General features: G+C 35.0%; 1 protein-coding gene across 5 annotated transcripts in view; it reads right to left on the minus strand.

Annotated features, from left to right (window-relative positions):
- Window positions 1-2,008: 2,008 nt before the first annotated feature.
- The window catches only part of LOC102771859 (chromosome unknown open reading frame, human C11orf54), a 16,845-nt gene continuing 3,512 nt past the window's right edge, over window positions 2,009-15,341 (minus strand). For 3 of the 5 annotated variants that reach the window (XM_006771936.2, XM_006771935.2, XM_015569258.1), the window contains exons 2-9: window positions 13,743-13,894; window positions 11,562-11,660; window positions 8,343-8,416; window positions 8,064-8,165; window positions 6,954-7,130; window positions 5,521-5,670; window positions 3,357-3,473; window positions 2,009-2,454 (exon numbers count right to left, since the gene is read on the minus strand). In XM_006771936.2, the coding sequence (XP_006771999.1) occupies window positions 2,281-2,454; window positions 3,357-3,473; window positions 5,521-5,670; window positions 6,954-7,130; window positions 8,064-8,165; window positions 8,343-8,416; window positions 11,562-11,660; window positions 13,743-13,797 (948 nt within the window). In that variant the 5' untranslated portion in view covers window positions 13,798-13,894 and the 3' untranslated portion in view covers window positions 2,009-2,280. The remainder of the gene's footprint in view (window positions 2,455-3,356; window positions 3,474-5,520; window positions 5,671-6,953; window positions 7,131-8,063; window positions 8,166-8,342; window positions 8,417-11,561; window positions 11,661-13,742; window positions 13,895-15,341) is intronic. The other 2 variants (XM_015569259.1, XM_006771937.2) reach the window with 1 other exon arrangement.

A 15,341-nucleotide genomic window follows, 5' to 3' on the forward strand; every position in this document is an offset into this window, starting at 1 on the left:
TTGTTTTCTAAGAGGTCAATCATGTTTTCTGCTAAAAAGCTTATTTTTTTCTACCTTTTCATTAATTACACCTACTCTTTCATTCCTGTCCTTTTTCCTGGTTGAAACGCCGATGGTTAATGTGTGAGAATCTGATTGTGTTCACAGTGGCCTCCTTCCTGTTTCTTGAACATACTGAGTGCTCTTCTGCCTCTGGGGCTTTTATCTTCCAGGAAAGATGTTTTTCCAAATAACTTCATGGTTCACTCATTTCTTTCAATCAATTCTTTGCACAAATGTCTCTTTACCAGAGGCTTTCCCTGATCTCCCTATATAAAATGTTAACATAGAGTCCGATTCCATTTTTGATGTTTGACTGCTTACAGCTATTAAGCCCTACCCCTTCTGCTCCACATTTGGGCAGCTAAGAAAGTGTGGGTACTCTTTCCTTCAACACCTGTGGGAGATTCAAACTGCATGAAGAACCATTATTCTGGCTCCTTCCCCTAACCACCATAAAACCACCCCCGTTCCCAGCCAGTCTCCTTCCCCTATTCTCTCAAGCCATTTTTTAACTTGCTTGGGAGCTGCCCTGCTTTCCCCATAAAGCCTCATTATGCAACCAGTAAACCCTTTCATATCGTGTGTGTGTGTGTGTGGGTGTGTGTGTGTGTGTGTGTGTGTGTGTGTGTGTGTGTAGAGAGAGAGAGATTTCATCTGAACCAAATTTTGGGTGGGCAATTCATTCTGTCTCAGTGTAGGATGGCCACAACAAAATAGCATCCACTTTTATAATGCATCCAGTGCTTGCTTTATTTTTCTTCATAGCACTTACCATCATCTGACATATTATATACTTGCTTATTATTTGTCATGATTGAATGATAGATCCCAGTATTTAGTGAAGTATCTGGCATAATCATCCACCCACCCATTCATTCATTCAACCAATATTTATGGAGTGGCTCCTTTTCCAGGCACTAGTGCCTTAGTGCTATAATAGTGACCAAAGCCCTTGCCCTCATAGAGCTTACATTACAGAGGGCAGGGTAGGTATTCAATACATATTTGTTGAATGAATGAATAATAATATTTTTTCCCTTAGGTAGAATGTTAAAAAGAAACACAAGTCATATTATGAATATAAATTTTTAATCACTCTTTAAAGATATATTTTTATTGGTTTCAGAGAGGACCACAACCTGGGCATGTGCCCTACCGGGAATCGAACGGTGATCTCCTGGTTCATAGATTGATGCTCAACCACTGTGCCATGCTGACCGGGTTTTAATCATTTTTTGCTACAAAATAGTACTTATTTAAAAATAATATTTAGTAATTTATACTCAAAGGACATGTTACAAGTAACATCCTGAGAAGACAATCAAAAATATTTTTTGAAGATTTACTATGTGCTTAATATTGAAGAGCTCCTAAATATGCACATTGTTTGCATTAGTAAGATCAGATAGTTAATTTCTGGCTAATGATTACTGAAGAACACTGAGGAAAATTTCGACCATTATAATCAGTAAGGGTATAATTTTATATATCTCGAAGGACAGTGGCCATGTTTAGCAATAGCCTCACGTAAGTTAAAATATATACTCTCTTCAATGTTGTATTTTGATGCTGTTTGTTTTTGCTTCTCTTTTTGCAAGTAACCAACAAGGCACAAACTGCTTCCAGTTGGCAGTCCAAACAGAGGCGGAATCATGGCTAACTATCTAGTTGCTAATGTTTGTGAGAGGGAAATTGCAAACTCTTAATATGGTTGAACTTCACCAAAAGGGGTGCAGCTCCTCCTTCTGACCACCGTATTCCATGAGGAAAGTGTTTAAATTATTAAACACTCTGACTTCTAAAATGGATTTTTAAAATTCAATGCAAAGATTCAATAACTATCAAAATTTCCAACACTGATTTTTCTAATATCCTATTAGGAGTTTTGAGACTAAGTTGAAAATTTTAATAATTTAAACAAATATAAGTGATTACTATTTGTAACCAATCACATGATTCCAGGTCGTGTTTATATTTAAGGAATAAATATAAGACAGATTTTTAGGAAAAAAAAGAATGAAGAACATCTCCATTATGTATCTTTGTTCCCAATAAACTTTTTCAGATAGACCTATGAAACAACACAGCATAATGTCAACAAACCTTTCATTTCAAAGGCCAAAAATACGGAGTTTAAGTAGTGAGATAATTTCTGTTGGATTTTATATTTGCATCAATTCCTGAGTTAATCAATTAATTAACTTAATCATTTCTTTTTCTAAATGAGTAGCAGTTGACTTAATCCCGCCCAAATGAATGAGTCTCTTTCGGTTGATCAATGCGATAGAGAAACTCTGCAGGTGAGAAGTAGCCAAGATACTCCACTATATCTGGGGTAGTGTCATGATGGTAGTGTCCACCTTCTCCATGATGACTGAAACAGTGAGTGTGCTCCAATCGCAAATCAAACCCCTAGAACAACAGGCAAACTATCTGTTAATATTCAAATTATTTTGAACAGAATTTACTTAAGGGGGAGGAAGACCTTTTAAATTTATACTATGGTAGTTTTTATTTTATTATTTAAGTAGGTAATACATTCATATGATTCAAAAGGATATATTCAGTAAAATACATCTTTCCATTTCTTGCCCTCACCACTCACTTCCTTTCTTTGCAGGCAACTAATGTAAGCAGTTTCTTCCATATCCTTCCAGAAAGATTTACTTTTTTCACTCAAATAGTAGTACTCTGTACATATTGTTTTTCTTCATTTAACAATATAGCTTAAGATCTTTGTATATCAAATCATAAAAGAGTTTCCTTATATTCTATTGTATGTATATGCCACTTTCCAACTGATGTTTAGATTATTTCCAGTTATTCTATTCTTATAGCAATTCTGTCATGAATAACCTTGTAATTTATAATTTTACACGCTTATGCAAATATTTAAGGATAAATTTCTAGGCATGTAATCATTGGATCAAAAGATATCACTAGCCAGTATTTTGGTAGATATTTACTTTGAATTGATCTATAGTATAATATTTTTCCTAGTGTATAGTATTAGAATATAACGAACAGTATAATAAACAGCAAATACAATGAGTCATGTTGTAATTCTACTATTTAATAACATGACTTTGGGTATTATTTAAAATGCCTGTGCCTTCATTTTCTCAAAGGTAAAATCTGCTCTGCCTAACTCAAGATTGCTAGCCACCTGCTTCCTTATCTTTCAAGATAATTCTAGAGACTATCCTAGTTCTTAAATAACAACACAAAAAATGTCAAATTAAAAAAAAACCATCCTAAAACTTGAGCATTATCATTGTGGTATACTACAATATAAAAGACAAACACAGACTTACTGGGTCTTTGGAGACAAAAACTGGCAGACAAATCAAAGGAGCCTTCATCTCATAAAAATGCAACCAGTTATTTACGTCTTCATCAGAGTTCAATGGGCAGGGAGAAAATTCTCTAGGCTACAATAAAAGATCATTAAACAGGTAAACATACTGAATATTTTTGAGAATTAAAATGTTATATTAAGTTAAAAAGTTTAAGAGTTCTTATACATTGTGTTGACTATTTTTGGCATCTAAAGTTATATACCTTAATTTTTAAAAGGATCACCAAACAGTGTGTAAACACTAAAATGTATGAATGAATAAATGAAGGAATGAGTCTATTAATGTATTTTTACTTTTTGTAGCCTCAGTTTTCCTCTGAGTATATCCTCATCCTAATCGTGTCATCCTATAGTACACAATATTTTTATTAACTATATTTACCATTATGTACATTAGTTTCTAGAACTTGTTCATCTTTTTTTAAATTGGTTTTTAGAGAGAGAGGGAGATGGAAAGAGAGAGAGAAACATTGATCAGCTGTCTCCCACACACTCCCTGAATGGGAATCGAACTGGTGACCTCTTGGTATATGACCAGAGGCTCAATCAACTGAGGCACACTGGCTGGGTGAACTTGTTCATCTTATAACTGAAGTTTGTGCCCTTTGACCAACTTTTCTCCATTTCCCCTGCCATCACTCCCAAACCCCTGACAATCACCATATAGATTCTACATATAGGTGATATCATGCAAATTTATCTTTCTCTGTCTGGCTTATTTCACTTAGTATAATGTCCTGCAAATTCATCCATATTATCATAAATGACAGGATTTCCTTCTTTTTTAAGTCATATATATATACTGTGTATATATATACTGTTTTCATAACTTGGCTATTGTGACTAATGCTGCAGTGGACATAGGAGTATATAAATCCCTTCAAGATACTGATTTCCTTTCCTTTAAATATATATATATATATTTATATTTTGGTACAGCTATTTCCCACAATAGTTGTACCAATCATATAATCATTTGGTATTTACAAATAGATTTATCTATAATTCTGTTGTAAATAATTTGGAAAAGTAATTAGTTTCACAAATGTGTTTCTTTGCAGGGTCAGCTGGCATGCCATTTAAAAATAACAGGATAGCCGAAACCGGTTTGGCTCAGTGGATAGAGCGTCGGCCTGCGGACTAAAAGGTCCCAGATTCGATTCCGGTCAAGGGCATGTACCTGGGTTGCAGGCACTTCCCCAGTGGGGGATGTGCAGGAGGCAGCTGATCGGTGTTTCTCTCTCATCGATGTTTCTAACTCTCTATCTCTCTCCCTTCCTCTCTGTAAAAAATCAATAAAATATATTAAAAAAAATATATGCTTAAAAAAAAAAATAACAGGATATGTCGAAACTGGTTTGGCTCAGTGGATAGACTGTCGGCCTGCGGACTGAAAGTTCCCGGGGTCGCTTCCGGTCAAGGGCATGTGCCTGGGTTGCAGGCACATCCCCAGGGGGTGTGCAGGAAGCAGCTGATCGATGTTTCTCTCTCATCGATGTTTCTAACTATCTCTCTCCCTTCCTCTCTGTGGGAAATCAATAAAATATTTTTTAAAAAATAAAAATAACAGGATAAAAAACCATTAAAACAATACATTTTCTAATGGCTTTACTGATAAAATCACTTCATTGATTCATTCACCTATCAAAAATTATATTAAAAGTCCCAAATGCCCTGGGTCTGTCTTCAAATAGTATTCCATACTTAATGTCTTATAAACTGATTATATTTAGCCATAGGTTGTAATTTTCATGAGGTCTTTCCCCCAGACTACACCATTCTAATAGTAAAGTCTATGTATTAAGTATGGGATTCTGGCAAAGTAACAATCAGCTTCTCAGGCTTCTCCTCACATCTGTATTGATCTGAAAAATAAAGACATTGAAAAGAAAGTTCTAATACATTAACATGACTCTAGCTAGACGTCATTGTACGATATGATTTACAGTATTGTTTGGCATTTAAATTTTAAAGTAATACAATCTAGTACAATTATTTATTTAGGATGTCTTTAAAGGTAAAATTCTCAATGTGCATTAAAAAAATCCTTAAGATCTTAAGCACATGCACACACATACATATCCACAAATGCATGCATTCCCACCCCCACAGGCCCTTACCATCACGTGAGTCTTCACTTTTCCTTTCTGAATTACGAAAGTACCTCCCATCCCTACAGGCTTATCTCCGTAATGTTTTTCAAGAGTCTGTCTCATGCAAGTCACAAAATTAAGTTTTCCATTTCTTCTTTTGGCTTTTACCTCAATGACCTAGAGAGGACATAAATATGCATACCATTGTTCTAAAGTGCAAAATTTTATGTACATATCTACCAAAGAGAAACATTATACAATCTAATGCCATTAAGCAAATACTCACATTTTTGCTTAGAGCACCCACATATCAATACAGATATACGTGTGTGTGTGTGTGTGTGTGTGTGTGTGATAGAACATTTACTCTAATAATAATTTTTAGTCATGCTTTCTTGGACTGAGAAAGAGTTATGGCTAAATCCTTCACTGAACTCTAGAGATTCTTATCATTACATGTCAAGGTGGTCAAGGGTTGAGAATTCCCTGGCCGAAAGGGTATTGCTTACTATGTGTTATTCCTAACCTCAGTTTGAAATGAGACTTTCACTCTGCCTGAAGTACTTTCTGAATCTTCCATGATTGGATTATTTAATTGCAGGGGAGGGGAAAATGATTACATTTTTGTCACTTCCTTTAAAATCCTGGACTTGGGTTATCTTCACTTAATTAGGTATTTTAACTTCACTACCTTATTTCTCAAAGTAGCTGAAGCAGCTATTTGTACTTATTATAAAATCTAAGCATTCTCAAAGCTAAAACTGAAATCATCCTTTTGTGTTCTAACATGAAGTAAATCTGAAGTGAGGCATTAATTTTCCTTACTTCCGTCTTGCTACAATATTTTGCTACCATCATTTCTATCTAATTCAATCAATGTTTGATCAGTCAGGAATGAACAAATTGCATCGATTCTAACTATAGGTAGACATTATCAGCTACCTGGTTCATCTATTTGACTAACTCACTCCCCATATGGATAGCCTGATACCTTATAGTTCCTAAAAAGAAGAGTATTGCTTACTAAATATTCTTAACCTCAGTTTTAAATGAGAACTTCACTCTACCTGTAGTACTCTCTGAATCTTTCATAACTGGGTTATTAAAAGGGCTGCTTTTTAAAAAAATATTTATTTTTATTGATTTCAGAGAGGAAGGGAGAGGGAGAGAGAGACAGAAACATCAATGATGAGAAAGAGTAATCAATCGGCTGCCTCCTGCATGCCCCACAATGGGGATTGAGCCTGAAACGTGGGCATGTGCCCTGAACGGGAATCCAACGGTGGTCTCCTGGTTCATAGGCCAACGCTCAACCACTGAGCTACAATCACCCGGGCTAAAGAGCTTTGACTTAGGCACTTTGGATATTTAATAGAAAACCATATTTGTGGTGGCAATAAAAGTTCAAATTTTTAGCTGAGAACTTCTGAAGAACACTGTGTTTTTATGGACAAAATCACCTTTCCAGGTTGGCCCTCACTGGCAAAAAGGTTAGCCAGTAATGCACACCCATGATCATGGTATTTCTCACTGTATTTCTCTAGTAGGCACCCTCCATCTTCAGGGTTAATGCAGGCAAAGTAACTTCCATTCACAGGAGGTTTGTGTTCACTTTCTGTTTGAATAACTGGCATAAACTGAAAAGTAAATAAAGTAAAATTAGTCAATCTTCCTATCTCTTTGCAAACAGGATATCTTGAATAATATGGCAGAATTTTACCTTATATTTTAAGACATTTTATTTCAATACTAAGAAAACATGAAATATGAACTTTTAATTTTAGATTCAAAACAAAATGTTAAAGATTTACAAATATCAAAAAGCTGAAAAAAACATTTTATAAAATGTTTACAGTATTTCTTACAGTGTTCCTATTACATTGTAATGTTTACTTTATTTAAAATGTCTAATTAAATCTTTTTCCCTTGAACAGTAGGCAAAGTATATTAATTCTCCAAAAGAACTTGATTATTGACTAATGGTCATATCTGTAAAGGTTGTGAGAGAATGGGCACATTGAAGATGTCATTCACTCTTCTGTTTATGAGATGTGAAGAAACAGTGCTATTTTTATGTGGGAAATATATTGACATTCACAGTACTAGATATTACCTTTTGTAAATACTCATACTACTAGAGTAGGTTTCTACAATTTGGTCAGAAAAGGGGTGTTGACTAGATCATTAAATATTCCACTCATCTTCTGATAGAAAGCTGCTCTTGTACCAAAAGCAAAGATTTATGGAGAAGCTGAAATCCTCTGATGTATAAGGATTAAAATCTTTCACAATCCAGATCCACAGTAGACCACAGTTGGACCTTGGACTCACCTAAGAATGAGTTTATACCCTAAGAAAATCTGAAATTAGCGGTTAGTGCCCTATTATAGTTACATCAGTTGGAGCATGTGCTATAATCCAAAACTGTATCAAATAGTAGCAAATCTGTAGAGAGACATGATATTAACCACTTATAATTCATCCAGAAAGTTAAGATTTCTGATAGGGAAGGAAAGGCAAACCAAATGTCTAATCAATAAATAAAATAAAATAATTATATATGTGCTGACCTCAGAATTGAACCCAAGAGACTGAAATGGACCTGCCCCCGCTCCAAGAATAAAAGCTCCAGGAAGCTTGATTTCTTTTGCAATCTTATTTAGATCATAAACCTATATAAGAGGAAAACAGTATTATTTAAATAATAATTTATACAAATTCCCAGGTTTACTTTTACGACTGAGTCCATCAACAATTCCTTGCCACATTGGTTAGTGATGTTCTAATAAGAGGAATCAACCCAGATTCTACAATCTTCATGTGAATGTGAAAAGTAAAAATACACTTACTTTTTTTTTATTTACAAGAGGCAATAAGTAAGGCACACCTCCTACTTCTGCAATTCTAGTTTTCCCACAGATCCCTAAAAAAAAAATAAAAAAAAAATTTAGGCAAATATCTAATGCAATTACTATAAAATGCCAGGAAACACTGGTTTAATTTATTACGAGTAGATAACTTTCCCATTTTCATAGTTTTACAAATAGTAGGGTTGGAAGATGTAAATAGCTAGGACCATGTACTATTCGAACTACCTGTGGCTCTAATACTGTCATAACAAAGCATGCCTTGATATAGTTGGTAGCATAAAGATAATATAAAGTTGATTATAGGGAAAGGGCTAGAATTGGGGCCAAAACCTGAATTGGATGAGGTTTCTATAATTTAACTTGTCTATAGTTACCTATTCCTTTAAAAATTCGTGGGTTTTTTTTTTTGGGTGGTTGGGGAGAGGTTTAGCTAAAATTGAATTTTAACTTAAAATATTTTACTGTGGTAAAATACAATATTAGTTCTTTTAGAAATCCATATATGAAATCCTCTTGTCAAACTTGTTTTTTCCTAAGGTTGTTTATAAAAATGACAATTCGTGGTAAACTTCAGATGCTAGGAACTTTCTACTTTCATTTTTTTAATCCTCACCCAAGGATATATTCATTGATTTTTAGAGAGAGAGGAAAAGAGAGTGAGAGAAGAGAACATCAGTGTGAGAAAGAAACATGGATTGGTTGCTACCTATACACACCCCAACTGGTAACTGAACCTGCAACCTAGGTATGTGCCCTGACCGGGAATCAAACCTGCAGCCTTTTGGTGTCTGGGACAACGCTTCAGCCAACTGAGCCACCTGGGCAGGGCTCCACTTACATTTGTAATTAACATCACAGTACAGCTAGACACAATTTGGGAGAAGACTTTTATTTTTGATAGAGTGGAAAATAATTACCTTTTGTGTGAGAAAAAGTAGTTTTATCAGTTTCATACTAACAGCATTACACAGTAGATATAATTGCTCTGTTTCTTCAGCTATGCATATGGTAGATGTACACAAATTCTTTTAGGTTACATTTATAATTAGCTATTTTGTACATGTTTTCCATGGGATCAGCAGAAATTACTCATGGATAAGACTCTTTATCATAAGTGACAGTAATGCTGAAGTTTAGAGAAACCACCCATAGAGTACTATTTTAGTAGTTCAGAGAAAAGACAAGTAATGGCTAAAAATGGTGAGTTGTAGAGATGAAAAGGAAATTAAGAAAAAGAACAAAGAAAGAATAGGCAACTATGATGAGTTAAACTTTAGACATGTAGACCTCAAGTTGTCCTTAGCATATATAGGTGGAGATGTCCTATACATGACAGCTGGAATTACTGATCCACAGCTAACAAACAAAGAGATCTAGGCAACATGTACGGATTTCAAAGTTGTTGTATCCAAATAGTCATTAAAACCACAGGGATAAATGGACAATCCAAGAGAGATTGTACAGAATAAGAAGAGGCTGAGAAAAGAATTCTGGAAAACATCCAAATTTAAGAGCCTGCTAGAAAGAGAAGAAATCAGGAGAAATGAGGAAGAAAAGAAAAACACAGAGGTAGGAAAGGCACCAAGAAAGACGAGGTAAAAGAACAAAAGAGAGGGGAGAACCAAGGGGAGAGAGAGTGTCAGGTAACAATGGGCAAAAAGTATGAAGTATGTAGAGATAAAATAATTCTAGTAAACATACCAAGGTCACCAGGGACATGAGCAAGATCAGTTCATGTAGAAAGTGCCTAACTATGTTTATGAAAGGTCATATATACATATCTGACTTCCTTAGTATTGTAATTTAAAGACTCATAAGTTATTGACCAGGAACGTCTTGTTCAAAGTATAACCCTTTGGATGACAGAATTAAGATTAAACATTTTTTTCATTGTATCCTCTGTGATTTCTGATTTTTATTTTATTTATTTGATTTTTTAAAATTGGGGGAGAATGTATTACTCTAAAAATTGGAAGAAACATAGCTATAAAAAAGCATTGCACTAAATGCTTTCAAGGTGTGAAGATAAATTGCCATCTGGCACACAAAACTTCTAGAATTTACAGGTCTACTTAAAATCAAAGGCTGTTTAAACTGGAAAGACACTCCCTCCCCGTCCCCAAAAGGACATTTAAATTCCCCATGAACCCCAGGTACATTAACTTTCCAGGGGTAATGAAATCTGAATGTGGCAGAGAAAGAACCAGAGTTCAGGACTTTCATGTAAAACTATTTTTTAACAAAGATGTCAGTTGCATACTAAAAGAGTGAATAAATATTAGTGTTTATCTTCAAATTTTTCATCACAGTAGGGTATAGCAGGAGAAAGTTGTATTTTAGAAGCAGACCTAGATTTGAATCCTGCTTCAGTTTTCACATCTATAAACGAGGGCTAGTACTTACCTTGCAGTGTTATTGTAAAAATTAAGACATCAGATATAGGTATCTATCATACTCTGTCAAATTATATTTACTCCACCAATACTAATGTCCCTTTAATAATAATTAAATTAATAATTAAGTAATTATTATTCTCATTTTATTTTTTAATATATATTTTTTATTAATTTCAGAGAGGAAGGGACAGGGAGAGAGAGATTGAAACATCAATGATGAGAGAGAATCATTGATTGCTGCCTCCTGCCCGCCCCCAATTGGAGATCAAGCCCACAACCCGAGCATGTGCCCTTCGCTGGAACTGAACCCGGGCAGGTTGACGCTTTATCCACTGAGCCAAACCGGCTAGAGCTATTATTTTCACTTTAAACATGAGCTGGAGATCACTTGGCAAATTAGTTGAAGGATGTAAGTATTTAAGAGATGATTCAAATACAAGGTTTTTACGTTCTCTTCACATCTTGAATAAATAAGTAAACATTTAAGTAAGTTTCCATAACAGTCACTTGACCAGTTAAAAACAAAATTCTCATGTAATAGCAAGGATTCTAGCCTACTAAATATTTATTATATACCCTATGAAAGTTACTCAAGTACATAAAACACACCATCTTTCCACAAAAGTACAAAATGATATTTGATCAACACAAAAAAAACAGTGAGCATAGAAATTAAGCACAATTTAGTCTAAAAGTTGAAACAATATCCTTATTTGTAGATACTTTAAAATAATCCTTAAAAATCATTCTGTTTTCAGAAAAAGATTAGGACTGAAAAAAATTAATAGGAAAAATTGCTTACCTTTTACAGGAAAGGTAAATGGCTCCTTAGTCAAATCAGGGCAATCAACTACAGAGACCTGCACATCAGCAAAGTTATCCTTTAGCCCCTTCTGCAGAACTAATAAAGACAAGGAAAGCAATTACTTAGCATTAGGTAAAAATTTGTCACCACGGATCAAATCTTCCCTCAACTTTTTTGTGTGTCACACTTCTAATCTAAGCTTGTATAATTAAAAAAGAGGGGGAAGGGATCTTATTAATGAATACAATTCGACATTAGACACATAGTCAATCACAAGGTATCATGTAGACTAAGACACATAAATACTAGTATAAATCATAGTGATTATAAACCACTGAGGAGAAACACTGCACTCAGGTGAGGACTACCTTTTTTCTGGGGAGAGGATTCCAAAGACATATTGAAATGTAAATATTTAAACTGATAGAAAGTAAGCAATTACATGCAACAACTTCCTTGAAGCTTACAGGTTGAGAAAGACAAGACACAGAAGAGTATATATTATATGATGTACTTAAAAAACGGATCACTAATCTAAAGTGACAGAAGTCAGGACAGAAGTTACCTCTTGCGTACAGATATTGACTGGGAAAGCACATGAAGGAGCTTTCTGCAATGCTGGAAATACTTTATATCTTGATCTTGATAGTAGTGACATGGGTATAAATATGTTAAAATTCATCAAGCTGTACACTTAAGATTAGCATACTTTACTATAGATATATAATGATTCAATAAAAAGTAAGAAAGTGCCCTGGCCGGTGTGGCTCTGTTGGAGCACCATCCCATACACCAAAAGGTGGGTGGGTTTCATTGCCGGTCAGGGCACTTACCCAGATTGTGGGTTCAATCCCTGATTGGGGTGTGTATGGGAGCAACCGATTGATGTCTCTCTTTCTCTCTCTCTCTCTCTCTCTCTCTCTCAAATTAATAAAAAAAATACCCTTGGCCGAAGATTTTTAAAAAAAAGTAAAAAAGCAAACAGATGTCTCAATGTTATAAATCTAAGAGTGATATACTTTTAAGGATGAAAAGTTCTTATAAAAATTTCTCTGAAAGTAGTGTCAACCATTAGTTTAAGTCTTGTAGAATCAGAGTCTCTAAAAACAAGAAGTCATCCTAAATCTAGCCTCAGCTGTCCTATCAGACTGACAGAAAAGAAACACTAGCAATACAAATTGTTTATGAGCTGCCATTCAGTTTTGGAAAAAAATAGGAAGATATAAGAGAGTCACAACCAAGTAAAATATGAGTCCACTTCTTGACTGCAACCTTATCAGAGGGAAGGAGGAACTACCAGGACAGATACACTGTGAGAAATAAGGTCAGGTTTTAGAGTTAGCATCAGAATACAACCTAAAGGCTGTCAAGCAAATGTTAGCATTCTGACAGGCTCTCCAGTTTCACATTATTCGTATTCGCCCGGCCAGCATGGCTCAGTGGTTGACCATCGACCCAGGAACCAAGAGGTGGTGGGTTCAATTCCTGGTCAGGGCACATACCTGGGTTGCAAGTTCAATCCCTAATAGGGGTGCGTGCAGGAGGCAGCCTATTGATGATGTTTCTCTCTTATTGATGTTTCTATCTCTCTATCCCTCTCCCTTCATCTCTCTCTAAAAATCAATAAAAACACATTTAAAAAATTATTCTGTCTTCATTTTATATTCCTATTTTTCTCTTTATTTTCTATCTTGCCTCCTAATTTCTCTTGTGAAGCTGTCTTAAATTCTTGTTTGATCAAGGTGAAATACTTAAAAATACATGGAGACAGAAGCATATAAGCAAGTTCATTGGTAGTCTGTCATATGGAGTTGGGAATAGTATATTGGGAACCTGATTAATAGACCATAATAGGTTATATGTTTAAAGAAAACTGTAACTGATAAAAAGTTAATAAAGCAAAATTGTGCAATTCTTTGAGCACCACACACCCTTAAACCTTAAAGGTAGATTATTATATTTATTTTCATTCTGTAAAATTATCAAGAATCTTCAAATAGTGAGTTTAATTTTTTTCCGAGGGCCAGAATTTTGAACTCTCAATACAAATAGTATAGAACAGGTATTGAAAAGGAAAACGAGTTCTGTATTGAAAGTACTATTGCATAAATCATATCTTAGAATATTTTTATTTTTTCCCTTAGAATAAATATAAAAACTTTTAAGTATTGTACTTACCTCCAACAAGTTCCTCTAGACTTGGCATATGAAAAGAATACTCAGCACAGGCCATTTTCTTACTTCTTCACGTGTGAGGATGCACAAATAAAACTACTGCAGGCTAATTATCATAGGAGTTCACAGTGCACCACGTACAAATAGCTGCTGCTCTGGAAATGAACATTCAGAGTTCAGTTACATAAAGAGGGCAAAGGGCATTAGTTTTCTGTTCTCACAGAAAGGCAGCTCAGTGGTTGAGCATCAACCTATAAGAATCAGGTCATTGTTCAATTCCTGGTCAAGGCACAGGCCCAGGTTGTGGGCTGGGCTCAACCCCCAGTGGGGGGCATGCAGGAGGCAGCCAACCAATGATTCTCTCTCATCATTGATATTTCTCTCTCTCTACCTCTCCCTTCCTCTCTGAAATCAATAAAAAAAAATATATAAAATCAATAAAAATAAAGAAAAGCAATCACAACTTCTAGTATTCAATATTCCCAGTGACAAAATGTCCAAGTAATCTCTTTTAATACAGATACTTTATATAATTGACATTTAAAATAGACAAGAAATGGCAAACCAAGAAGGCACATAGTTCATTTTCTTTAGTCATAGACCTGGATTGAACATGGGGTTTTCTAATGGTTGGGCTAAGGACTATAGGTCCTGAAACAAAAAGTAGTTATTAAGCTTTATGAAGTAACTAAGTGGTTGTAGATAACAGTATAGAATGCTCAAGTACTTCTATATAATAGGTCATTTGTGTTTTCTATTCTATATTTGACATTAGGCTAAAAATTAAACAAGTTTCTTAGATTATCACTTTTAAAAAAGAAAATTGAAATTACTAGAGAAATAACTTCTGTTAATGATTAGCTTTTGAAATTCAAATTTTCATTTACAAATTAACATACTTTCTTAGTAAACAGCTTCAATATTTAATTATTCTGATATCTAACCAATTATAATTTGATATTTTAAAAATATGTGCTAGGGCCCTAGCCACTTGGCTCAGTGGGTAGAGCATCAGCCTGCGGACTGAAGGGTCCCAGGTTCGATTCCGGCCAAGGGCACATGCCTGGGTTGTGGGCTCGATCCCCAGTAGGGGGTGTGCAAGAAACAGCCGATCAATGATTCTCTCTCATCATTGATGTTTCTATCTCTCTCTCCTTCTTCCTTCCTATCTGACATCAATAAAAACATATTTAAAAAATAAAGGAGTCAGACTTGTAGAAAGTCGAATGTGGTTACCAGGTGCTGGGAGAAGGAATATGGGAGTTGGCATTGAGTGGGTACAGAGCTTCAGTTTTGCAAGATGAAAAAGTTCTGGAGCTTTATTCTTGTCTCCCAAATAAAAGATAAACTGTTGATAATGGGCCCCAAATTCTATATAATTATAATTCAATGATCTCAAACATATTTTTAAAATAATATATTTTTATTGACTTCATAGAGGAAGGGAGAGGGAGAGAGAGATAGAAATAGCAGTGATGAGAGAGAATCACTGATTGGCTGCCTTCTGCACTGCCCACACTGGGGATCAAACCTGCAACCCGGGCATGGGCCCTGGCTGGGAATTGAACTGTGACCTTCTGGTTCATAGGTCGATGCTCACCT

Source organism: Myotis davidii, unplaced genomic scaffold (assembly GCF_000327345.1).
Source record: "Myotis davidii unplaced genomic scaffold, ASM32734v1 scaffold345, whole genome shotgun sequence".
In the NCBI taxonomy this organism is placed as follows: Eukaryota; Metazoa; Chordata; class Mammalia; order Chiroptera; family Vespertilionidae; genus Myotis; species Myotis davidii.